This window comes from Vipera berus, assembly GCF_964194415.1.
Source record: "Vipera berus genome assembly, chromosome: 1".
In the NCBI taxonomy this organism is placed as follows: domain Eukaryota; kingdom Metazoa; phylum Chordata; class Lepidosauria; order Squamata; family Viperidae; genus Vipera; species Vipera berus.
Genome location: NC_138202.1, coordinates 177,877,115 through 177,904,405, shown reverse-complemented (window position 1 = coordinate 177,904,405; position 27,291 = coordinate 177,877,115). Strand labels below are relative to the sequence as shown.

General features: G+C 40.5%; 1 protein-coding gene across 4 annotated transcripts in view; it reads right to left on the bottom strand.

Annotated features, from left to right (window-relative positions):
- Nucleotides 1–27,291, bottom strand: part of PARD3B (par-3 family cell polarity regulator beta) — a 600,416-nt gene that overhangs the window by 444,591 nt on the left and 128,534 nt on the right. For 3 of the 4 annotated variants that reach the window (XM_081312950.1, XM_081312947.1, XM_081312948.1), the window contains exon 4: nt 19,250–19,359. The exons of the other annotated variant lie outside the window; for it this stretch is intronic. In XM_081312950.1, coding sequence (XP_081169076.1) covers nt 19,250–19,359 — 110 coding nt within the window. The remainder of the gene's footprint in view (nt 1–19,249; nt 19,360–27,291) is intronic. 4 annotated transcript variants of the gene reach the window in all.

Below are 27,291 nucleotides of genomic sequence, written 5' to 3'. Positions count from 1 at the left end.
ACTCATAGCCGGCACTTAATTTCCATTACCACTTTAGTAGGAGTACAGCCATGTTAGTCAATGATGGCAAAAGATCAGGAGTGTATTGTGAGCTCACAAAAGCTGAAGCCTTTTAGTTGGAAAAGGTGATAACAGACTCCTGATATATTACTTTTGGTATTCCTTACACCATCATGTATTTTAACCATATGCCAGCAAAAAAAACTTCAGTAATCAACAGTGTAAAAGAATAATGTAAGTGAATCTATTAATCACTTGCACAGATGTCTGCTTAAAGATTATTTATATGTTAAATTTATACAACTCCCAACTCATTTTGCAAACTGACTCTTTTGATTAGTGTCAAAATAGTGAACAGGGCTTCAAAAATGAAATATCCCTTTTGTAGTTTCTGAATTGCAATTTGGAATATGACAGTGAAGGGCAACCTCTCCGAATTTCTTTTTGAATCAAAACTGAGAAAAATCAATGCGGCCATTTTCCTACTTTTTGAAGTAGGAAATGCAGCAAAACAATCACGCAAGTCAGTTTAATCTGGCTTTTTGAAAGATCCAGCTACTCACCTATGTTAAATTGAGGGGTTTCCTTTTTCAGGAATGTCTCTTTGAAAACTGCATGGGCCTACCCATGTAGTCCTCAAGAATAAAGACTGACACAAAAGCAAAAAGAAAATCAGATACTAATTCTAATTATTACTGGGAATTTTTCAACACTAATTCTTGTAAAAATATATTATGGGACAGCATCTTCCTGGAGACTCAAATGGCCCCAACATTTTTAGCATTTCCCAAGGCACTGAAACCCAGGCATGTGGGTCAAGTGGTTGAGTGAGCTATGCTGTTGTTAATATACTATTGTGTGTGTGTGTGTGTGTGTGTGTGTGTTTGTGTGTGTGTGTGTATATGTTGCAGGTTTTTCTGTGCTTTTAATTCTTGTAAGTCACTTGTATGAGAAGGGTAATTATTAAAACAAACATTTTTTTTAAAAAAAATCTGTTCAATCGTGTCTGATTCTTGAAGAGGCATGGACAGTCCCTACAGTTTTCTTGGCAAAATTTTTCAGAAGTGGTTTAACACTGCCTCCTTTCTAGGGTGAGGCAAAGTGACTGGTCCAAAGTCAACCAGCTGGCTTCCTGCCCAAGCTGGGACTAGACAGTCTTCTGCTTGATACCTTAACCACTGCATCAAACTGACTCTCTAAAACAAACATACAAACAAACAAATAAATAAAGCCACATGGTCCCACTAAGAAATAGTTATTTTCAAGGTAAAGATTCTACACTATAAAATAGATCATATAAAAAGATGATTGTCTCATAAATTGTGTGCATAAAAATGACAAATAAATAACCATGTCTTTATGTAAAGTTAAACTTTTTAAAGCTTAGACTGCTTATGCTAGTGGCTCTCAACCTGTGGTCCACAGACCACTGGGGGGCCGCAATGTTGTCACAGGAGGTCCACGAAGCCTTGAAGAAATGTTATGATTTAAATCTTGCGTTAAGTCTTGGGTCTGTGGTCATGGTCCGTGGCTACAAAAGGTATATAAAGGGGGTCCATGGTGAAGAAAAGTTTGAGAACCACTGGCTTATCTGATAAGGCTCCACGTGTTTAGTCTATTGTACATATTGCCATCTTAAAGGTGGTATATAGACTTAATGTTGCAAATGTGACTAATTCTGAAAATCTATACAGTTCCAGACTCAAGCAAGCAAGCTGAAAGCGGCTGAATATTTAAGAACATTGTTAATAAGATGTTTGTCCAAATATTTATGTTATTTTAATGTTCAACTTCTTTTAATTAAGAACTTTAAAGAAGGTCACATAAATAACTGTTACAACAGTGGGTGACTCAGTTATCAAAAAGTGTTTCAGGATTTCCTAAATGTGATTGCATGAAAATGTTGTTGGTTACTGTTAATTTAAATTCAACTATCTGCTCAGTGAATTCCTCCTTGGGAACATGTACTGCCATCTCAAGACTTTCTCACAACTCACATAGGTCAAACATAGGTCAGCCATAAAAAGCAGTTAAATGTGACTCACTGTCAAGATTAAATATATGATCCATTGTTTGTCACACATAACCTTTTAGCATCTATAAACTGAATGAAGCATTTGGTTTCACTTTCCTATTTATAAAATTATTATCCAGCAAAGCCGATTATCAGAGCAGAAATAAGATGGCAAAATCTTTGAATTTTTAAAAAGCTGTTTTCAAACTCGCAAATGAAATATATTGCAATCAATATGGTAATTCTCTACAATTGCCAGAGCATTGCAGGGAGTTAAGTATAATTTTATTTATATTCAAAAAGTTATCCAAATAGCACTTAGATCATACTGAAAACATACAGGTGCATGGGGCATTGGCTTTGATTCTAAGTATCCTTTTGGTGATTTAAATGCTTTTAATCCAGTGAATATTTCACCTAATAAATGGGATTTTTTTTTCATTCCCCTTCTAAGACTCATCATGCAATTCTCATTCTTTTCACAAATATTTTCCCAACTCTCTACGGCCAATTTTTTGAGTTTTACATAAACCCTGCCCCATGCCTTTTAACAGCAGGAGTAGCTGCACTCAAACATTGCTACTCTTGAACTAGTATGAAAATTATAATTATTCTGAATGAAGAACACAAATTATATGATTATGATTCTGCTCAAAATGTCAGCACTGTGTGGTTTATTTTCTAATCTTATCTTACTTGTGCAAAAAATTATAATCTGAAATAGGTATCTGGAAAATATATAAGTATAATCTGAAATAAGTATCTGGAAAGAGGAGATGCTTCACTCATCCACCACAACTGGCAAGCTACATATTACGGTACATCAAATCCAGAGTTTTTTTAAAAAAATACTCTGGTCACTGCTCATATTTGCTCTTATTTCTTCTTTTGATTATATCTAATTTACTGAATAATTAATATTTACTTTATCTTCAATACTCTTAAAAGTTAAAATACAATAATAAATCTACAATTTTCATATGACATGAACACAATGTTTAAACATTGTCTTTAAACAAAGAAGTAAAAATACCCATCCAGATCTTTTATACTCAATATTGTCACAGGATAGGAAGATATAATATACTAAAGGGCACTGTTATACTTAAAGGTAGTGTTGTATTTGCTTAATGATCGTATTAAGAAATGGATGACATATTCATATTATTAAACAAAGTCAAGGAAAATTGGAACAATGCATATTCAGTTTATCTTCTGTGCATATCCCATGACCCTACATCAGAGTTAAGAAACTTGGCAGTTTTATTAATTACACTATAATAAGGGCTCTTGTAATCAGGGCTTTCTAACCACCTTTAATCTCTGCATTCAATTTTTATTTAATTTTAACTAGCACTAACGATGACACTATTACTGATAACATCATCAGAGTACAGGAACCTCTGGAGCATGAAAACTACTGGGAAAAGACATGGCTTAGGTCAAGTATGGGTTTGGAAGGCTGATCTTTTCAAATTAGAAGATGATATTTCTGCAGAAAATATTTTCTCAGGTTCACCCACAGAAAACAAGGCATATTGTATATCAGGGAGTCTCTAAACCACGTGTGTCAAACTCGCCGCAACATGTGACATATCGTGACTTTTTTCCCCTTGCCGGAGCTAGGGTGAGCGCGACTTCCACATGACGCATCCAGCCCGTGACCCAGCAGTTTGACATCCCTGTTCTAAACTGTGAGTGCTTGCATTTTCCAATGTAGTTCCAGATGTCTATGTTATTTAATCTAGTTCAGCAGTGTGAGTTTGTTAAAAAAAAGATGCATATGCTGATGATCGAGTTCCGTATGATTTTTGTTTGCAGTGCTGTGCATTATTTTTCACAAACTGATACATATCTATAGCCTATTAATCAGATTACAGTACACCACTTCTGAGTGCTAAATATTCCTAAACAGATGAGAGTTTTTTTCTCAGCAGTGTACTAGCGGGGCGCTAGGTATGCACAAAACAGAAAATACATTTTATTTTCATGTAGAAACCCTCATATTCTGGAAGTTCTACAGAACTATTTTGAACCAGGCACAGTTTGGCCCAAATAAAACTTCATCTGCTACCTCTGGTCAGTTACCACCATGAATGTCCTAGCGTAGCACATCCCCTTGGCCTACCTGCTCCCAGAGCCTTCCCTGTCTCTCCTCAGCTGCTTCTGAGGGCCTCTGCACTTGTTCCTTATTGCAGTAGTCTCTGCAGAAGGGAACCACCTCCCAGTGTGGCACTTTTTATCTACTTTTTATCATATCTAACCAATCCATCTGCTTCTTTGTTATTTCAGTGCATTCCTGTCCCTCCTTGGCTTCCTCTTAATTACTGCCTATGATGTCTCAGTGGGGCAGATCTCACTGGGCTTACCATTATGATCTTTTCAGCAACTTCCATCTTCTCTCTTCCCTGACTCCCCTCAGTCGTAATACTTGTCACAGAGTATCTTGTCTCAGAGATTTTCCCTCTCTTTCCTCCTTTTTGAACCGTTTCTATCCATAGCAAACACCTCCCAGACCATATCTGAAAAACAGTTGTGTTTCTTTCTATATTCAAACAAAATTTGTAAAACTTGCATATTTTGGTTTAGGCACAGACTATTCAAAACCTATGTGTTCCATCCATAGAATGGCTTGTAATATTCCATACATCCCTATTAAGTTCAATATTTTACTTTCTGTTCTGCTACAAAAGGGGGATTTCAAAGTTACAAGAGCCTTGGTGGAGCAGTGGGCTAATGCCTCCTTAAGTAACACCAGCTGCCTGCAATTAGTGCAGGTTTGCATCCCACCAGGCTCAAGGTTGACTCAACCTTCCATCCTTCCGAGGTAGGTAAAATGAGGACCCAGATTGTTGGGGGCAATTAAGCTGACTTTGTAATAATGCCGCTTGGGGTGTGTGTGAAAGCCCTAATAAGCAGGTATATACATAGAATGAAGGCTACTGCTAAGCTTGTAAGCCGCCCTGAGTCTTCGGAGAAGGGCGGGATATAAATGGAATTAAAATAAAATAAAATAAAAAATAAATAAAGTATCTCTTTGCCACATATTTATGTCCTTCTGGGATTGGAGAGATTGAAATACCTTTTGAAAAGAAAAGGCATTAATACATTGGAAACATTAAGAGATCTATATGGTTCCTATCTTGATGATATTGAAAATGCACTGAAAACCTGGTCACTTTCCCAGGCCTTGAGATAGAGGATGGTGAGTCCCTGAGAGATTTTGTGGTATTTTGTATGAATTTTCTCTTTTTTGACACATGTCATTTGTTCCTTTATTGTTCTGGCTTTTTTAATTATGCAAAACATCCAAAGTTGTTGGAAGTCAAGCATTCTTAAAATCTATGCATAAATTAATTTGAAATTACTAACAGAATTAAGAAACCTTCCTTTAAAGAAAAATGGAGGAGGAGGAGGTTGTTTATACATTTCCTTAAACAAAGAGCGTCGCATTTGACATTAATATTTGTAATGCAATGAGAATCAGATTGCAAATTATTAATATGGCCTTTGGTTTTAATTGCATGGTGGTCTACCACCATAACTGAACAGATAGGAATAGAAAAATACATCTAATCTGATCCAAGCACAGCATTAAAAAAGGTATTCGTTAATAACCCTATGTAAACTGTAAAGTTTCCCAAAACTTTATAGAAAGCAGGTATTTTCAAATTATTCAAATTCCTATGCTGATATTATCAGTTAAGAGTTTGGATTGCTCAGAAAATGAGCGTTCCTGTTTATATTATAACAGATGTTACAATCTTTACAGACAAGTTCTTGAAAATGTCACTGCTATGACAGACAACTGTGCCATCTCTTGTAGTAAAGCTTCACTGTGGCTTTAGCTGACAAGAAGTATTTTAAGCCTCTGCTAGGCTAAGGTTGCAATTGTGAAAACAGTGGCATACTCGGGCTGGTAATAATTGTAGCACTTAGCGGAATTAAAGATAATTGCCCACATTTCTATTTGTTTTATAATGCCCTTTAATTCATACTTGCTTCAGTTTCAGAGAATAGATAGTACAGACATTTTTACATGTTCTACTTTAAAGCTAGCTTTACACATGCTTTGCTACCACCCATCTAAGTAAGGGAAATAAAAGCAAAAACTAATCAGGTAATAAAAACCAACTAGTTTATGTTCCAATGTTCCAAGCAAAGATATAAACTCTGGCACAAATAAACCAATTTCGACCTGTTTCTGTTTCTTGCATATATAGTAACTCAATTTAGATTGATAGCACAATATTTGCAGACTTACTACTCTGACACAGGACCACTATATCAATTCAGATTATTTCAAAAGCACCAACATAAAATGCTGTTTGTTCTCCTTTTAATTTAGTTTTAGCTCTTTGTTTATCTCTGTACTTTCAGCATCTGACAACTATTTAAAATTAAAACAGAAAAAGATATCAGCCTCAATCTGCTTCACTTTGGAAGGCATTTGGGCCTTAGTTCAGATGTGATGTTTTATGAAGCACTGTCCAAAATGCATAAAGCATTTCAAAAAGGAAAAAGAAAAAGCAGCTCAATGTTGATTTATTCAATACAGAATCTCCCAAATGTGGTTCATTTGCACACTATTTCCTGGCATCCTTCCTCCAATTTTTCAGGCGAGATCACCAACCTCACTGATCCAAACTAAATCCAGAGTTGTGACCTTAAGCAAGCTGAAACAGCAAAAAGAGACTGAAAGAAAACAAGCTAAGACACCCTGAAAACATCAAAATAATTGATGCAGTCAGCTACTACACAACCTGTTGAATTTCTTTTTTGCACTCTGGGGTATGTATTTAATCACAGTTAATACACAACTGGGTGTTTAAATTCTATCTATTTCCTAATTATTTATTACAAAGTCTTAAAATTGTCTCTGAAATTAGTACTGGAATAAAACAAAACCCTGCTCATTTTAAAGAATGCCTCTGCTCTTCAATTAATTTAATTCTAACCTCTGTCTTGGCATTCATACCCAACTTCTGACATACACTTAACTCCTCAAGCATGTTACTGTTTTTTAATGATTAATCCGTTTGTTTTCTGGGAAGCGGACAACTTGTGAATGACAACCTCTATAAGTTTACAATTAGCCAAGCATTCTCCTATTGCAATGAATAAAGGAAAGTGTTTAAGATGCGCTCTCAAAAGTCTGAATTTGGTGCTCACCAGCTACAACAGATTGGAGAATTCTCTAACAACTTTCATATAGAAACATAGGGTTGAAAGGAACCTTTTAACCTTGTTTAAAATTCGAAGATGATTAAAAAGCACTGCCCTTCACACATTACAAGGTATATTTTCCCCCACAAGATTAATTTTCCTTATAGGAGACCTTACAAGATATCAAGCTTCCTCCCAAATATATCTGTTTTACATCTTATAGTTTTTATAATTATTATTTTTGTAGTCTTTTATACAATGTTTATGTTTTTTAATTGACTGTAACCCACCCTCCTTATTTTGCTCTTTGACCCTAATTAAGGCTGGATTTGATCAGCTATTCACAACATGCTGCCAAACCAATAGTTTTTACTTTTCTATTTTCTACTAAACTGTCAGCTAAAAGCTCAAATAAAACAGACAATCTTTACAAGAACTGTACAGATTACAGAAATAAAATCAGGTCATGGAAAGGACAAAAACTATTAAACTGTACTTTGATCTCTTCCTGATTTGACTTTACCCTAGTTCCCCAAGCCAATGAAATCAGTAACGTTGAAGTCACAAAATGCATCCCATTAAATCTCACCTTTTCACTTAAGCTGAAAAACTTTACATATTCTTATTTACCACAACTTTGCCATTTAAAAATAACAAAATGTACATTATTGTTGGCCAGATAAAATGTATAAGAAAATTAAGTTATGAGGTATAATTATTTAGTTGTGTATTATGCTGAGAGGGGGAAGCTGCTCTTAATAAGAACTGGAAAAAGCCTACCCTATCCAGCAGATGAAAATTGCAAGAGTTTTGGTTTCTATAGTACATCACAGCAACAACTCCAAATCTAACTCCCTCCAGATGTCCCTGTGATCATTTAGTCAAACATCAAAAGAACTCTCTGGATAAGCTTTCATGCTGATTAGAAGAATTCCATACATACAATCCCACAGTTTAAATGCATACAGTAGCAACTGGGCTTTTGTTATTATCAGCATCATTTTTAAATGTACTACCTAAATTAAGAGTCTGCTAGAACACAAATAAGTCATTAAGGAAACAAACCTTTATCTCCTAAATTATACAGAACATTTTTCCACAATCTCAACGTCTCTGTTCTTCACAACACGATATTCAATGTTCCAAAAGAGCACTTAAGGTAGGATTAATTTTTATTATAGCCATTCAGCCAAAACACACAATACACTTCAAATATATTCAGAGACATACTATTAAAATCCATAAATATAATAAAGAGTCAGCATAAAACAAAAAGTATAAGAACAGTACTGTAATAGTAGTGATCATCAAAATTAGTCCAATTCTTTAGTCACAAGTACAATGAATAGAGCAATAGAAGTACAAAATCGAGCAATTTAGGAAGACACAACAGAATTTTGATCAGGCAAAAGAAATTACAAAGAAGCATTGTACGTTTCGGGATGGTTTTGCCATTGCCGGCAATGGGATGAGCGCAACTTTCGGATGACATATCTGGCCCATGGGCCGGCACTTTGGCACCCCTGATGTAAAAGAATACTGTTACAATACTCAAACAAGTCAGACCTTCAATTACATTATCTGCTAACATTGGGAGTAATATTTCATTAGGCCTTTGAAAAATTCAAAACATCTACATGATGTTGAGAATCTACTGTACTGATGACAATATTCTATGAAACAAGGAGCCCAAATATTGGAAGGATAGAGTCAGAATGCCCACCCCAGGTCCCTCTACAGCAGGGGTGTCAAACTCAATTTCATTGAGGGCCGCATCAGCATTGCGGTTGCCCTCAGGGGGCCGGGTGGGTATGGCCAGGGTGGGCGTGGCCTACTGGGTGGGCGTGGCTAGAGTGCGTATGGCCTACTGGGTGGGCGTGGAAAGCTCTACATCGTTCGCATCAAGGGTGCCTATGGGGGCCTGGGCAGGAGAGATCTGAGGGTCTCTGGCAGAAGGAGGGTCTCTGGGCCAGGGCCAAGGCAGTGGGGGCCGTTCCCCCACTGTTTCCAGGATGGCTTTGCGGGCCACATGAAGCCACTTCGCGGGCCGGATCTGGCCCCCGGGCCTTGTGTTTGACATGTCTGCTCTACAGGGAGAAGTTTTTGAATGCCTAAATTAAGCACAGAAATTTATTTCAATCTTAGAAAGACAGAAAAATAGATACATACAAAAGACAATATGCATCTTTAAATTTTATCACAAACATTTGTGCAAGCATACATTACTTTCTAATCTGACTAGACCAGGGGTAGGCAACCTCGGCTCTTTTATGACTCATGGACTTCAACTCCCAGAATTCCTGAGCCAGCATAGCATAGCATAGCATAGCCGAGGTTGACTACCCCTGGACTAGACTAACAGTACCAAGAAAACTGGCAATCACAGTGATACCATTGTTTTGAAAAACAGACACAGTTAACATACCAGACTCTTAACTGCTGCCTAATTGAATAGCTGGAGATAACTATTCTATAACTAACAAGTCACTGGGTCAAGAACCACTCCATTCATGTGTGTCATTTAATAGCATAAAATTTAAATACTATTTCAAAGACAATTCCTTTCCCCTCCTTTTTATAAATATGTACTTATAGCTGTAAGATTTTTGAATGAATGGTATTGCTTTATCTTAAATACAAACTTTTGTCTATTTCATTTGTCATATGTAAAAAAATGCAATACTATTAATTTGGCTGGAACATGATAGGAGTTATACCGTTAAAATACTGAAACATAATAGCCTATAATTTAAAATTAAAATTAGCACTATAGGACCAATTAGCATGTGCCTTTTCTCTTTTCCTTTTTTTATAAAGAAACTTAAAATATACCAAGCAATGGATTAATTAACTTTTAAAGTTAATTTTTTCATGACCAAAATGCATAAAAAGAAATATTGACATTTTTTTACTATAATTCCAATGTAGACAGTTACAAGAACATATTCTAATTCAGCACTATATATTTTAGCAAAGTTTCAAGAGCTTAGTTTAGCTTAGCTTCCTACTTCATTCTGGCAAATTATTGCTTCTCATCTATTCATGTCTCCCACAACAGTCATTTTGTGGTGATTATTTCATTCTGTGCTAGATTTAATAGTGCTTTTAATGCAAGTGTAAATGATCAAAGTTACAAAATGTGATCACACGGACAATGTTCGGTACCCAAAGAACAGCACATGTAAAAACTGGATGTCAGTTTACTTCTGGGTCCAATGCAAGGTGTAGGTTATGATCTTTAAAGCCAGGTAAGGTTCAGATTATAACTGAGAACTGTCTCAGGCCCATTAACTCAGCCTGTTCCAGCTGGCCAGGCAGGGAAGACATGTTGTGGAACCTGTCACTCAAAGAATTCCAGCTGGTGAGGTGCAGGAAGTGAGCCTTCTCTACCATTGCCACCACCCAGTGGAACGTTCTCCTTCCCCAGAGGTGAGGCGGGAAGGCATAAAAACATGGCTCTGCTACTATACTTGGGGCTTATAGAAAAGCATGCAGTCATGGGGCTAGTTAGCGCCCTGAAAGCCATCCCCCTGCCTTTTAATTAACTTTAATATTAATTTGTAATATATCCTTGCCTTTTTAAATTGTAAATTTTATGCACTGTCTTTTATGTTTTAATATTGCTCACTTCTACACTGCACAGAGTCCATCTGTGAGGTAAATTAATTGTTTTAAAAGTCTGATAAATAAACAAAATATCCTCCATTGATTAACAGCTTAATTTATTCTATGTAAAAGAAAAGTCAAGATTGTCTATAGCCAGTCTATGGGTATATATAACTATATACCCACCACCACCACTGACTTCTTCCATTCCTCTAAAAGTGCTAAAGGGGTACTCCTTATATTGTAATACTTAAGTGAAGTGCAAAAACTGTTTTCAGGAACAGAATAATCTACTTCCTACAGAAATCCAACTCGTCTGAAGCTGGTTTTCCAAAGGTTGTTTGGAACAAAATACCGTATATACTTGAGTATAAGCCGACTCGAGTATAAGCCGAGACCCCCAATTTCACCCCCAAAAACTGGAAAAAGTTATTGACTCGAGTATAAGCCGATCCGCCGTTCTGCAAGCCTCTGCCGCCAGCAGAGGCTCGATCCGCCATTTTGCAAGCCTGAATACACAGGAATACCCTGTGTGGCCGCGGCTCTCGGGGAAGCCCTGGCTGTCCGCTTCCTCGCTCCACGCTCCCATTCGGGGCCCGCGCGTTCCCCGGGCAAATCGCGGCACCCAGCAGGCGAGGAAACATGCCCGCTCCAGTCGCCCCCCCTTCCCTCAGGAGACGCGAAGCAAGTGACCGCCCGGAGCTTACCGAGGACTTGCGCGCGGCCGAGGCTTCGGTGCTTCCAGGATCGCGCGCACCTCCCCAAACCTCCCCAAACGTCGGCAGGTCTCCGTTCCTCCTGCCGACCTTTGGGGAGGTTTGGGCGCCTCCCCAAACCTCCCCAAACCTCGGCAGGTCTCCGTTCCTCCTGCCGACCTTTGGGGAGGTTTGGGCGCCTCCCCAAACCTCCCCAAACCTCGGCATGTCTCCGTTCCTCCTGCCGACCTTTGGGGAGGTTTGGGCGCCTCCCCAAACCTCCCCAAACCTCGGCAGGTCTCCGTTCCTCCTGCCGACCTTTGGGGAGGTTTGGGCGCCTCCCCAAACCTCCCCAAACCTCGGCAGGTCTCCGTTCCTCCTGCCGACCTTTGGGGAGGTTTGGGCGCCTCCCCAAACCTCCCCAAACCTCGGCAGGTCTCCGTTCCTCCTGCCGACCTTTGGGGAGGTTTGGGCGCCTCCCCAAACCTCTGCAGGTCTCCGTTCTTCCGCGCAGACCTGCCGACCTTTGGGGAGGTTTGGGCGCCTCCCCAAACCTCGGCAGGTCTCCGTTCCTCCTGCCGACCTTTGGGGAGGTTTGGGCGCCTCCCCAAACCTCCCCAAACCTCGGCAGGTCTCTGTTCCTCCTGCCGACCTTTGGGGAGGTTTGGGCGCCTCCCCAAACCTCCCCAAACCTCGGCAGGTCTCCGTTCCTCCTGCCGACCTTTGGGGAGGTTTGGGCGCCTCCCCAAACCTCCCCAAACCTCGGCAGGTCTCCGTTCCTCCGCGCAGACCTGCCGACCTTTGGGGAGGTTTGGGCGCCTCCCCAAACCTCCCCAAACCTCGGCAGGTCTCCGTTCCTCCTGCCGACCTTTGGGGAGGTTTGGGCGCCTCCCCAAACCTCCCCAAACCTCGGCAGGTCTCCGTTCCTCCTGCCGACCTTTGGGGAGGTTTGGGCGCCTCCCCAAACCTCGGCAGGTCTCCGTTCCTCCGCGCAGACCTGCCGACCTTTGGGGAGGTTTGGGCGCCTCCCCAAACCTCGGCAGGTCTCCGTTCCTCCTGCCGACCTTTGGGGAGGTTTGGGCGCCTCCCCAAACCTCCCCAAACCTCGGCAGGTCTCCGTTCCTCCTGCCGACCTTTGGGGAGGTTTGGGCGCCTCCCCAAACCTCGGCAGGTCTCCGTTCCTCCGCGCAGACCTGCCGACCTTTGGGGAGGTTTGGGCGCCTCCCCAAACCTCCCCAAACCTCGGCAGGTCTCCGTTCCTGTTTGGGGAGGTTTGGGCGCCTCCCCAAACCTCCCCAAACCTCGGCAGGTCTCCGTTCCTCCGCGCAGACCTGCCGACGTTTGGGGAGGTTTGGGCGCCTCCCCAAACCTCCCCAAACCTCGGCAGGTCTCCGTTCCTCCGCGCAGACCTGCCGACGTTTGGGGAGGCGCCCAAACCTCCCCAAAGGTCGGCAGGAGGAACGGAGACCTGCCGAGGTTTGGGGAGGTTTGGGGAGGCGCCCAAACCTCCCCAAAGGTCGGCAGGAAGAACGGAGACCTGCCGAGGTTTGGGGAGGTTTGGGGAGGCGCCCAAACCTCCCCAAAGGTCGGCAGGTCTGCGCGGAGGAACGGAGACCTGCCGAGGTTTGGGGAGGTTTGGGGAGGCGCCCAAACCTCCCCAAACAGGAACGGAGACCTGCCGAGGTTTGGGGAGGTTTGGGGAGGCGCCCAAACCTCCCCAAAGGTCGGCAGGTCTGCGCGGAGGAACGGAGACCTGCCGAGGTTTGGGTTGGTTTGGGGAGGCGCCCAAACCTCCCCAAACAGGAACGGAGACCTGCCGAGGTTTGGGGAGGTTTGGGGAGGCGCCCAAACCTCCCCAAACGTCGGCAGGTCTGCGCGGAGGAACGGAGAACTGCCGAGGTTTGGGGAGGCGCCCAAACCTCCCCAATGGTCGGCAGGAGGAACGGAGACCTGCCGAGGTTTGGGGAGGTTTGGGGAGGCGCCCAAACCTCCCCAAACGTCGGCAGGTCTGCGCGGAGGAACGGAGACCTGCCGAGGTTTGGGGAGGCGCCCAAACCTCCCCAAACAGGAACGGAGACCTGCCGAGGTTTGGGGAGGTTTGGGGAGGCGCCCAAACCTCCCCAAACGTCGGCAGGTCTGCGCGGAGGAACGGAGACCTGCCGAGGTTTGGGGAGGTTTGGGGAGGCGCCCAAACCTCCCCAAACAGGAACGGAGACCTGCCGAGGTTTGGGGAGGTTTGGGGAGGCGCCCAAACCTCCCCAAACGTCGGCAGGTCTGCGCGGAGGAACGGAGACCTGCCGAGGTTTGGGGAGGTTTGGGGAGGCGCCCAAACCTCCCCAAACAGGAACGGAGACCTGCCGAGGTTTGGGGAGGTTTGGGGAGGCGCCCAAACCTCCCCAAACGTCGGCAGGTCTGCGCGGAGGAACGGAGACCTGCCGAGGTTTGGGGAGGTTTGGGGAGGCGCCCAAACCTCCCCAAAGGTCGGCAGGAAGAACGGAGACCTGCCGAGGTTTGGGGAGGCGCCCAAACCTCCACAAACGTCGGCAGGTCTGCGCGGAGGAACGGAGACCTGCCGAGGTTTGGGGAGGTTTGGGGAGGCGCCCAAACCTCCCCAAACAGGAACGGAGACCTGCCGAGGTTTGGGGACGTTTGGGGAGGCGCCCAAACCTCCCCAAACGTCGGCAGGTCTGCGCGGAGGAACGGAGACCTGCCGAGGTTTGGGGAGGCGCCCAAACCTCCCCAAACGTCGGCAGGAGGAATGGAGACCTGCCGAGGTTTGGGGAGGTTTGGGGAGGCGCCCAAACCTCCCCAAACGTCGGCAGGTCTGCGCGGAGGAACGGAGACCTGCCGAGGTTTGGGGAGGTTTGGGGAGGCGCCCAAACCTCCCCAAAGGTCGGCAGGAGGAACGGAGACCTGCCGAGGTTTGGGGAGGTTTGGGGAGGCGCCCAAACCTCCCCAAAGGTCGGCAGGAGGAACGGAGACCTGCCGAGGTTTGGGGAGGCGCCCAAACCTCCCCAAAGGTCGGCAGGAGGAACGGAGACCTGCCGAGGTTTGGGGAGGTTTGGGGAGGCGCCCAAACCTCCCCAAAGGTCGGCAGGAGGAACGGAGACCTGCTGAGGTTTGGGGAGGTTTGGGGAGGCGCCCAAACCTCCCCAAAGGTCGGCAGGAGGAACGGAGACCTGCCGAGGTTTGGGGAGGTTTGGGGAGGCGCCCAAACCTCCCCAAACGTCGGCAGGTCTGCGCGGAGGAACGGAGACCTGCCGAGGTTTGGGGAGGCGCCCAAACCTCCCCAAACGTCGGCAGGTCTCCGTTCCTCCGCGCCCTGCCTGCCTGCTTCTTTCCGCTGCGGAAAGAAGCAGGCAGGCAAGGCGCGGAGGTCCGGAGACCTGCCGACGTTTGGGGAGGTTTGGGGAGGTGCGCGCGCACCTCCCCAAACCTCCCCAAACTTCGGCAGGTCTCCGGATGGCGGTGGCTTGGGAGAGGTGCGCGCGATCCCGGAAGCACCAAAGCCTCGGCCGCGCACAAGTCCTCGGTAAGTTTTTTTGTTGACTGGAGTATAAGCCGAAGTGGAATTTTTCAGCCCAAAAAGTGGGCTGAAAAATTCGGCTTATACTCAAGTATATACGGTATTTTGGAATTCTCTGGAACATTCCATTCCTAAAATGATAGGTTTTGTACATATCTTACTGCATTTTTAGGAATATATGTTAAATTAATCCACACTCATGTTCAAGTTAATTGAAGCAATATCTCAAAGGAACACCAGACCTGAAGCTTATTAATCTTGCTGAATTTAGACAAGCAGATTGAAAATATTTCATGCCTGAGCATGTTACAACATAATTTTGTAAGCATTGAGTGTAAATTGTTTATTTTCACTTAAACTACCCGATACACCTATGCAATTTGATTGACAAATTTGTGCAATTTGAACTTCCAATTAATTTGTTATATGTTGGAGATAAACAACTAAAAATTACAATAGAGATATAAGTCCCTACTGACAATTCTGCTAAAGCAAAATGTTTATGCCTTTTTTTTCCTACTATAGTTCACTGATCTATAAAATAATAGCATGAAATTCTTCTAAAAATGTTTAAGAAATGTTAAAATTACTCCTTGAAAATTGTTCAGGAAAGAAATATTTTATTTTTTATTTCATTTAAAACCATGTATATTTCTGTCTCTTTGGGCAGGAAATGGAACTATGACATGCCTGAAGTATTGGTTCAAGTGCTAGACTACCTCCCAGGACACTTAAAACAAGTGATTTCTTTCAGAGCTGCTGTTCTCCATAGCACTGCAATTCCCCAAAAAGCGATAACTGCAAATTATCAATCTCAGCATTGTGGCCTTAATTCACCGGCTGGCAGCATCTGCCTGTAACTGACAAGACTTTATGATCAGTTTTTGTTTGTCTCCTAAATGGCTCAGGGCTCAGAGCTGTAATTGCACTAGACAAACAGCCAGCGCCAGCACATTCTTTTTGATAAGTGTTCTTGATCATATGCCTGCTTACTCTATAATCCTTTCTTCTCCAATGAATGTAAAGACAAGCATTAATTCACTTCCTGCTAATTATTCCAGTGTTGGATGAGCATAAGTTGTTGTTAACTACATATATTCTGGGAGGAAAAATATTTATTTATTTATTTTTATTTTATTAAGACCTTTACACACAGCTTTATTAATTATTTATTTATTTTGATTTATATACCGCCCTTTTCCCAAGGGACTCAGGGCGGTTTACAGGGCAAATTAAAACAATACAATATATACAGGTTAAAATAAAATTAAATTAAATAGCCCCAAAATAATTAAAATCTTAACCCAAAACCCTCAGTCCAGGCCGGCAAGCTCAAATAACCAAGTTTTTAGGTCCTGGCGAAACGAGCGGAGGTCGGGGGCCATCCGGAGTTCCACAGGCAGCTGATTCCAAAGGGCAGGCGCGCCCACAGAGAACACTCTCCCCCTGGGGGCTGCCAGTCGGCACTCCCTGACTGGCAGCACCCTGAGGAGGCCCTCCCTGTGGGAGCGCACAGGACGATGGGAAGTTGATGCTGGCAGCAGGTGCTCCCGAAGATAGTCCAGACCCATGCCATTTAGGGCTTTATAGGTCATCACCAGCACCTTGAATCTCACCCGGAGGGCAACTGGAAGCCAATGCAGCTCGCGGAGAAGAGGCGTTACATGGGAGTATCGGGAAACCCCCATCACAACTCGCGCAGCCGCATTCTGCACCAGCTGAAGCCTCCAAGTGGTCCTCAAGGGCAGCCCCATGTAGAGAGCATTGCAGTAGTCTATCCGGGAGGTCACAAGCACATGAGTGACTGTACGTAGGGCGTCTTGGTCCAGATAGGGCCACAACTGGCGCACCAGGCGAACCTGGGCAAAAGCCCCCCTGGCCACGGCTCCTATATGATCTTCCAAACTGAGCCATGAGTCCAGGAGGACGCCCAAGTTGTGGGTCCTATTTAAATAACTCAATGACAAAAGCACACAATAGACAGGAGAATAATCACCTTTTCCAAGCATGAGATTCTTATCTAATCACCTATTTTGAAGTTATCTTGCTAAAAATGCAAAACAGATTTGTGGAATCAATTTAATAATTGATTTATAAAGGAAACATTGCCAAACAAGAATACTCATACTATTAAATGCTTCAGCAGCATCCAAGAAAGTTCCAGAGTGGATTTCTTTGCTTATATGTGCATTGCTAATAATATGGTGAGTTCTATTATTATAATTTTTTTGTTTAATCAATCCAGCTTAATATTTGTGTAGTTACCAATTAAATTCTTTAACCTGTTGCTAAAAGTCCTGCAATGATTTTATCATCTGAATTGAAAGCTGGTCTATACAGCTCAGCATTTGCTGTATAATTTCACTTCCTGAAAATTAATATTGTAAGCTTTTTCTTTGATTCCACAATTCTCTATGCTGTACAATTTCATTAATTCTATTTTAACTCTATAGTTTTGAATCCTTTCTTTTTTTAACTAGCTTTTTTTTCTAGATAATACTCCTATATGTGTATTTAGATTTTCATTATCCTCCTGACAGTATTTAAGACCTGTAACTTATTTTTAAAAGTTCTTTATTTCCTTGGTTTATAGTAATTATTATGGAGCTTTTCATTAAGACTTATATATTTTTTCATTTATTCACCCTTAATACTATTTAATTGGAAGAATCAATTATACCATACATAGTAAATTCAGGTTTGGCTTTTCCACTAATTGTCAAGCTAATGAATTACCCTGTTTGGCTCCATTTTCAAAGGATCTTTATTTAATGAAAGCCATGAATTTATCTGTGTTTTATGATCCATTAAATATATTGTTTTCCTAGCTTTCAAACTGGTTCATATATATGTATAAGTAGCTGTATTGTTTAAGTTGTACCTGCATTGCTTTATATTTTATTATTTGATTTGTAGTTTCCTTATTTTTTCCTATCATTAGACACATTTTAAAAAGTTTAGTACTGTTTCAAATGCACCTCAAACAGCAACACCTAAGAAATTTAGGATAATCTAAAAAAGTTAACTAGGATCAAATCTAATTGGTACTTGAATATGATACCAGAAGAAAATTGCCGTGTTATAAACTAATCTAGGAAGCTGAAAAAAATCTTGGAAAAACATATGCTATTTTATTGCTAAGAAAACAACACTGAAATGTTCATGTAAGCACGAATAAAACTACTTGAGAGTGACTTGAGATTTTCATGATAATCTATTCACCATGATATTGAACGAATTCCTCTGTGTTTAGGTTTACTTTGATTTTAAATTCTTGAAAAATTATTAGAACTTTGTTTGAAGAAGATTTGGGCAACTATACATGTGATATACCAGAAATTACCACTAACTATAATCCAGCAAATACAAATAGTCTGGATTTCAATAGCAAGCAGGCTATCGGAATAAGAATTAAAATTCTCTTAATTTTTAATTCATCTGAAATTTAATTAAACTTAACATAAGGAGCAAGTGGTTATATCAAATAAATAAAATGTTTCAAATGTACATGTTTATATAGGGTTTTTTTTGTGTATACTAGAAGTGTAACTAGAAGTGCCAGCTGAGACCAAATGCAGCTGCTACATTAATAACTATGTGAAACAGCTCTGAAGAGTAATTATTCTCATTTCAGTAAAACACTGAAATTGTTTTGCTTTTGTGAACATGATTTTTACAGCATCTAGAATTTTCTGTGTTCCACTGAGATGAAAAATAATACTTGCACGACACACACGTATATAGAAGGAATATCAAATGTTCTACTCAGCATATGTCTCCAAAACTCCTCTCTTACGTCTCTTTCTTTCAAAGTGTAGCCATACATACACACTGTACCCCTTCATATCAGACAGACATTTTTAGAATTTTCATAAATTTCAAGAGCATTTTTTGGGTAGCATACCCAGTTGTAAAAAGGATTTAAGAAAACATATTATTGGAATTCTTCAAGTATTTTGCATTTGAGTTTTTACTAAGAAGTCAGGTTATAATCCAGTGGGCAAAACAGTACTGTAGCTTCAGAAAAATAACTTTCCTCCATTCATCTTTCAATGGACAGAGATGTTTTCTCAAACAAATTGGGAAAATTGTCTCAGATGTTTGTGAATTTTTTCCCCAAAAGTCACTTTTTGAGTAATTATAACAGAGCTTAATAGAATATAAACTGCTTAACAACTGGATTTCTAAGAATGCTAATATTGCTAAGAACAATGTCAGAATCTGAAAGCACAAGATACCTACTGACACAGAGGGCTTCAAAATATGGTGATTAGCATGTGAAGCTCCTGGCACAAAGTCAGTTGGCTGTCCCACAGTTGGATCACTACTCCTTCTAACCAAAAGTGGAGTACCTAGAAAGCGAGAAAAGAATATACTTGATTAATTAGGATTACTTTAGAATCATTCACTTTTATAAAACTATATAATGTTATAGACTAAGAAAAGCCTGTTCCAAGGATGTTGGGGGAAGATGTGGAGGAACATTAGGAGATTGCCAGAGGCTCCAAGCCACAAGCAGCCAGGCCAAGCACAATGGAGGGGTTGCAAGAGGACAATCTGATGAGTGTCCAGCTGAGCTAGGGAAAGAAGAGGCACAGCTACAGCTGGGAAGCCCAGAGATTTTGAGCAGAGGAAGGGCAGTTGCAGCTGGCCATCAGAGATAGGGCTGAGGAGGAAGACGCAACTAAAGTCAGCCAAACTACTTGCAAGGCAGTAGCCCCACCCCTCTTTGATAGGCTGCACCATGGAGTGGCTATTTAGCTTAGTACATGGAGGGAAATGATGTTGGGAACAACTCATCCATTTCCCTGCTGTGTGTTCTTCAGCCACTGTGATTTTTTGCTTGTCCCAGACCTGGATTCTATATCTCGGACTTTGGATCGTGCCTCTTGAAACTCTGGACATTCCTTGCAGACTTGTCTTTGCCCTGTGGATTTGCACTGGGTTTTTCTTGGATTAGAATATTGAACTCCTTGGGGTTGCAGTGGTGTTGATGTAGGAAGTTTCTGGGGAAAATTATTCAGGGCTTGGGAAGCCTCAATAAAGATTTTCAACACCCATGGAGTGTGCTTGGTGAGCGGGACAGGACGATATTTCTACAAGGACTTAGGGATACCTTACAAAGCAATCAACTCTTGCTTTTTTTAGTATGGAAAGGAAAACTAAAATTATTGTGAGTGAGATTTCCAAATATGTTAGAGAGAGAGAAAGAGAAACATGTTGTGTGTCAATAAAATCCAGAATGCATAGCATACCCAGTTGTAAAAAGGATTTAAGAAAGCATATTACTTTACTGGATCAGTCATCAAGATTAACAGCCTTTGATAATCAGGTTGTCTATGATTTGGTCCAATTTCCTTTTAAAAGGAATAGGTGGCAATCATCATATCTGATGTTAAAAATCAAGAGTTTCATTATCAAGAAATGTTCTTTTTTATCAGTTCTAAATATCCTTACATTTATTTTTAATGGCTGATCCTGTATTTTAATATTGTACCAGAGGGGAAATATTCACTCTCTCTCCATATTTAGAATCATGAATCCAGACTGTCTGAAATAATCATAAATAATTATTCATAAAATGTATATGCCACAATGATTCTGGGCAGTTTACAATTGTTAACATTTAAGTTTAGTTAGTTTAGTTTAGTTTATTATATTTGTATACCGCCCTTCTCCCGAAGGACTCAGGGCGGTGAACAAGGCACATATAAAATACAAGGTACAAAAGTTAAAAAGAGAATTAAATACAAAGCCCAAGCTAAAACAATAAATAATAATGTAAAAAACCACAATAAAAAACCCCAACACATCCCCCATCAGGCCAGGCCGGCTTGTTCAAATAAATAGGTCTTCAGATCGCGTCGGAAGGAGCGAAGGTCGGGCGCCGTCCGGAGCTCAACCGGCAACCGATTCCATAAAGCCGGAGCGCCCACAGAGAAGGCCCTCCCCCTGGGGGCCACCAGACGACATTCTCTGACCCGTGGCACCCTGAGGAGGCCCTCTCTGTGGTAACGCACAGGGCGGAGGGAAGTTGACGCCGGCAGCAGGTGATCCCTGAGGTACTCCAGACCCATGCCATGTAGGGCCTTGAAAACCATTACCAAAACCTTGAATCTCACTCGGAAGACAACTGGCAGCCAAGAACAAAAAAAAATCAGCACAAGAGAAAAGAACAATAATGGCAAAAGAAAAGAAAGTCAGAAATGAACACAAAGAAAGAAAGGGGCATCAATCACCCTTGCCAAAAGGCAGGCTGAAGAGCCAGGGGTTTAGTGGTCTTCAAAATATCAGTCAGGTGGGAACTGTTTTAGGGGGGAACGGGGAACTTGAGTCAAAGGACAAGCACTGCTACAGCAAAGGCGCACTTCCAGGGACCAAGTAAATGGCATTGTTTAATCGATGGAACTGCACCCTGACAACCTTGACTGAAGTAATTAGATAAAGCATGTCCATGTGAAAGAGATACTTTTTTTTTATTTGGGAGAGAATATAGAATACTGGAATACATATGCATATATACATATGCATTTAAAATAAATGATTTGTCTTATGAATGCCATTATTAAAAGTTCCAAATGTTCATTTCTCTCTATACTGTCCTGATAAAATTGTCCTTTCTATATACATGAACCTTTCTTTAATAATATTTTATAGGATACATTTTCATAATCTTAGCTGTTCTTGGTTCCTATAGCTCTTCTCTATTCAACTGACTTAAATATAATCTCTGGATCCTTAGCCAACTAGCATAGTATCTCAAACCTTTCTCTATGAAAATTATGGAAATAAAGATTGTTCATTTTTTCATTCCTTCAAAATCAATTCCTCAACAATCTGTACATCAGGAGATACAGCTTCCTGAATGTTAAACATACTGTATATTTAGACTTGAAAATATCATAACATTACATATTTATTTATTTATTTATTTATTTAGATTTATATACCGCCCTTTCCCGAAGGACTCAGGATATTTAAAAGAAAATCAGTACAAAACTATGAGTAGACAGTCTATTTTTAAAATACTATTTTAGTTTTGATGGTCTTCTAAACGAGAGTCAGCTCAAGTTTGTGACAGACTATATCTTGGTAAGAGCAAATAGTTCTTTTCTGAGCATTTCCATTTTATTTTGGTTTGAAATCTTAAATGAAAGATTCACTGGTTCATTTTTTTTCTTTACCTGGTTTCTTGTTGCTTCCACGATCTGATGGCTGTTTTTATCCTTAAATTGTTCAATATACTGTGATTTTGAATTTAATATTAAATAGTGAATTTACTATGACTATATTCAAATTTAGTTTGTGAATGTAAACATACTCTTCATATTTATCATCTTAACACAGTTATGCCAATTTCGATTTTTTCTCGTTTCTTTTTTGCATTCAAGAACATAAAAACCTAAACTTAACCCTTATTCTATATTATAGATCATGATGACATCACTGAAAATTAAGCTTGAGCTCATTTATTTGAATCTAGAAGTTCTGAAGTTTTGTGGCCAAATGAGCCAGTTTTTCATTCATACTTCAATGTATTGTTTCCTCCCTGACTATGAAAATGTTTTTTTTTCTTTTTTCTTAAGAATATGGCATTCTGAAAGATTATGGTATTCCCGAATGATGATATAGCTTATCTTTCTCTCATTAATTAAATGAGGTTTGATGTTCTATCATGATCAATACATTTTGGGGAATGCATACTATAATTTTTGTTGAAGAATACTGTATCTTCTTAAAACTCCATTGAACCCTTAAAATCAATATTATAAGACAATGGAAAGCAGTTACAGAATTAAGTTTGAAGACAGTTAAACAATTAAATTAAACAATAACAGCTGGGAGAATAGAAGACCTTCATGCTTTTGGGCAAGGCTGGCATTGTTTATCTTCAAAAATATTTATACATTTAGTATTAGGTACATCATATAGTGGGGACTGAAAAAACAGGAAGACCATTAGATGACAGCAAGGTCCAGTGAAAAGAATAGCATAGTCTCTGAATACTGGACCACCTCATTCTGACTTGACTTGCAGAACAACAAACCACAAAAAGAACTATTCTAAAAGGACAGAATTCAGGTCTTTGGAGAGATTTATTAATAAATTAACAAGATGCACAGAAGTCATCTACATGCAGAATTTTTTTTTGTAATCATATTTTCTTTCCTGTATATTTAGTGTTAGATCTTTTGCAATTACCTCCAAAATATTCAAGTTTTTCTTGACACTAAGTAGGGTCAATTTTTATGTAATTTTAAAAAATCAGATGGTATCCTGATCATACAAAAATAGGACAACATGTTTTTAATTCACATTAAAGAACGAAATTGTTATAATGGAATGTAAAATGGAGCTACAGAGACCTAAAGAAAATAGGCAATAAAAGAACATCTAACAACACTGAAATACAATAGCCAGAAATCAACAAATTCATTTTTAAAACAAGGATACACTTTATATTGCGTCTTTATTAAAAAAAAATCCCTGAGTGAAATTAAGTCCAGCTGCATACATACTTAAGCTATTGAGCTTCAATATTTGAATCTCCAAAGACCTATGCAAGGGTCCTTTTCGTTGATTTCAGCTTGGCATTCTTTTACTAACATTCCAGATATTCTTCTATTAAACAAAATCAGCTAGCTGTGCCTGACCACACCTGTAAGTGGATCATAAGCTTTCTAACAGACAGGAAACAGCAAGTGAAGCCAAGCAAAATCACACCAGATATCTGTACAATTAGCACAGCGCCCCCCCCAGGGCTTGTGCTCTCTCCTCTTCTCTCTATATATCAATGACTGCATCTCAAAAGATCCCTCTGTTAAAGTACTAAAGTTTGCAGATGATACAATAGTGATTGGCCTCATTCAAGACAACAACGAATCTGCATACAGACAGGAGGTTGAACAACTAGCCTTGTGGTGCGGCCAGAACAATCTTGAACTCAACACACTCAAAACTGTAGAAATGACAGGAGGCCTTAGGCAAAACCCTACTATTCTACCACCTCTTACAATACTAGACAACACAGTATCAACAGTAGACACCTTCAAGTTTCTAGGTTCTATAATATCTCAAGATTTCAAATGGATAAGTAAAGTAAAGGTAAAGGTTCCCCCGCACATGCGTGCTAGTCGTTTCCGACTCTAGGGGCCGGTGCTCATCTCCGTTTCAAAGCCGAAGAGCCAGCGTTTGTCCGAGGACGACTCCGTGGTCATGTGGCCGGCATGACTAGACGCCAAAGGCGCACGGAACGCTGTTACCTTCCCACCATAGTGGTCCCTATTTTTCTACTTGCATTTTTACGTGCTTTCGAACTGCTAGGTTGGCAGAAGCTGGGACAGGTAACAGGCACTCACTCTGTTACGCAGCACTCGGGATTCGACCCGCCAAACTGCCGACCTTCTGATCAACAAGCTCAGCGTCCTAACCCACTGAGCCACCTAACATCAAAAATGTCATCAAAAAAGCACAACAAAGAATGTTCTTCCTGTGACAACTCAGAAAGCTCAGACTGCCCAAGTAGCTGCTGATATAGTTGTACAAAGAAATTATTGAGTCTATCATTTGCACCTTTATAACTGTCTGACTTGGCACTGCAACCAAGCAAGACAGACACAGACTTCAAGTGATAGTTAGAACTGCAGAAAAAACAATTGCTACAGCCTGCCTTCCATTGAGGACCTGTATACTGCACGAGCCAGAAAGAGGGCTATGAAAATACCGACAGACCCCTCACATCCTGCACATAAACTATTTCAACTTCTTCCTTCAAGACGATGCTATAGGGCAGACATGTCAAACACAAGGCCCGGGGGCTGGATCCGGCCCACGAAGTGGTTTCATGTGGCCTGTGAAGCCATCCTGCAAACAGTGAGGGAACAGCCCCCACTGCCTTGGCCCTGGCCCAGAGATCCTCCTTCTGCCAGAGACCCTCAGATCTGTCCCACTCCTGCCCAGGCCCTCATAGGCACCCTTGATGCAAAAAATGTAGAGCTGGCCATGCCCACCCAGTAGGCCATACCCACCCGGCCCCCTAAGGGCAACCGCAATGCTGATGCGGCCCTCAATGAAATTGAGTTTGACACCCCTGCTATAGGGCATTGCACACCAAAACAACTAGACACAAGGACAGTTTTTCCCGCATGCTGTCACTCTGCTTAACAACTAATCACCATCAAACTACTTAGTAAAGCTGTATTACTATTATTCTCATCTTTCTTATTATGTATCCTTATCTTCTTAGGACTATAACTTTATTGCTTGTATTTTACAATTTATATTGTTTTAGTATCCTAGTATGATTTATGTTGTTTGCTTAGCTAGTATTCTATGACTATCACTAAATGTTACATCTTATGATTTATGATGAAGTGTTGTATTTTATGATTTATGATGTTTTTTTTCTTTATGATCATGATTTATCACTATTACTTGTATGTGCATTGAGAGCTTATGAACCAGAGACAAATTTCTTGTGTGTCAAACCACACTTGGCCAATAAAGAATTCTAAAGAATTCTAATTCAAGGAACTAGAATCTCTTCACTTAGAATTTGACAACTCTGAATAATGAAGTAGCATTTTGGCTGATTATGCACCATCAAGTCAATGTTGACTCTAAGGAACCACACAGTCAGATTTTCTCCAGACAGATTTGTTCATAATCTTGTTTGTCAAGTCTTCCAACTGTGCACTCATCACTATTGTAATTGAGCCCATCTACTTTGGTTCCAGTCACTTTCTTTCCATCTTTTATTGTATTATAGACTTTTCCAGAGAGCTAAGTCTTTGATTATTGTGAAATAAATAGAGTCATTTTTTGCCTTGTCTCAAGTCTTTGCCAACTAGAGCTAATCTCTTTCATCAGGTTCTGTCATTTTTCTAAGCACATTCCATAAGTTTACATGATCAGTATCACTGTTGCCTTTCTATAATCAATGGAATACATATTGACTCTAGTATTCTTTGACTTTCTTAGGTATCCACCCTTCATCAAAAATAATGTTTCTTGCTATTTTCTGAAGCCATCATTAATATTTGGTTTCTTTCTTCCCATGTAGGGCTCTAATATGCATTGGATTATCCTAAGCATTATCTTTCTAACATAGAAATTAAGGATATTGTAAGAAATTTTGCACACCCTGTTAACTGCAATTTGTTGGCCACTGTGTCATTTTCCAAATTTGTTGGTTAAAAACTGTACTAAGTCTTCTTTTGTTTGCCATATTTCTATAAATATTCTATTACTTATTATGGTTTCCCAAATTGATAATGACAGTGTGTTAATCTAAAGCCATCTTAGAGGTCTTTGTATATTATTACAGGTCTTTGTAAATAGGGAATATCTTCCAATATATCTTGGATGTTAACATCTCTATTGCACAGAGTTTCAGGATATGTCTTCCATTTTTCTTTGATCTTTTTTGAACCAGTCACTATCTGTCCATTAGTGTCCTTTAGAATCCCAATTAGTGACACAAACCTTCTTCTAACTTTAGAGATCTTTTGGAAGACATTCTGTCTTTTAACAGCTTTCTTGTTAAGTTGTTACAACTTATTTCGTTTCTTTCTGAGATTTTTTTATCCTTCTTGGCTTTGGCTTCTTTTCTCCTCTCTTCTTGGCAATTTAAATTGTTTGTTCTGAGATCCACTTTGTTTTCTTCTGTTTTTTTCGTCTTTGGCAGTCTGTTTTCAGATTCATGTTTAATGACTTCCTTAAGTTCCTCTAATTTCTATCAATAGGATTTGGGATTTCAAAGTGATTCCTGATATCCTCCTTGAACGTGGTGGGTATATTACGCTCCAAGCATTATTTAGAAAATTTCTTCTTTAATTTCAGTTTAACTTGTAATTTGCATATGATCAGTTTGTGTTCTATTCTTCATTCAGTCCCTGGCTGTTATAACTGAGTATTTCTATTTTTTCCCCCACCAATAATGTGGTCTATTTGCTTTCTATACAGATAATCCTTGACTTACAACCATTCATTTAGCAACTCTTCAAAGTTGTTAACAGCATTGAAAAAAGTGACTTACAACCAGTCCCTGCATTTAGGATTATCACAGCATCCCCATGGGCACAGAATCAAAATTTGGGGTTTTGGCAACCAGCATGTATTTGTAAGGATTACAGCATCCCAGAATTGCCATTTGTGACATTTTCAGATGGCTTCCAACAAGCAAACTCAATGGGGGAAGCCAGGTTCTCTTAACAACTGCATGAATCATTTAACAACAGCAGTGATATGCTTAACAACCATTGCAAAACAGGTCATAAAATCAG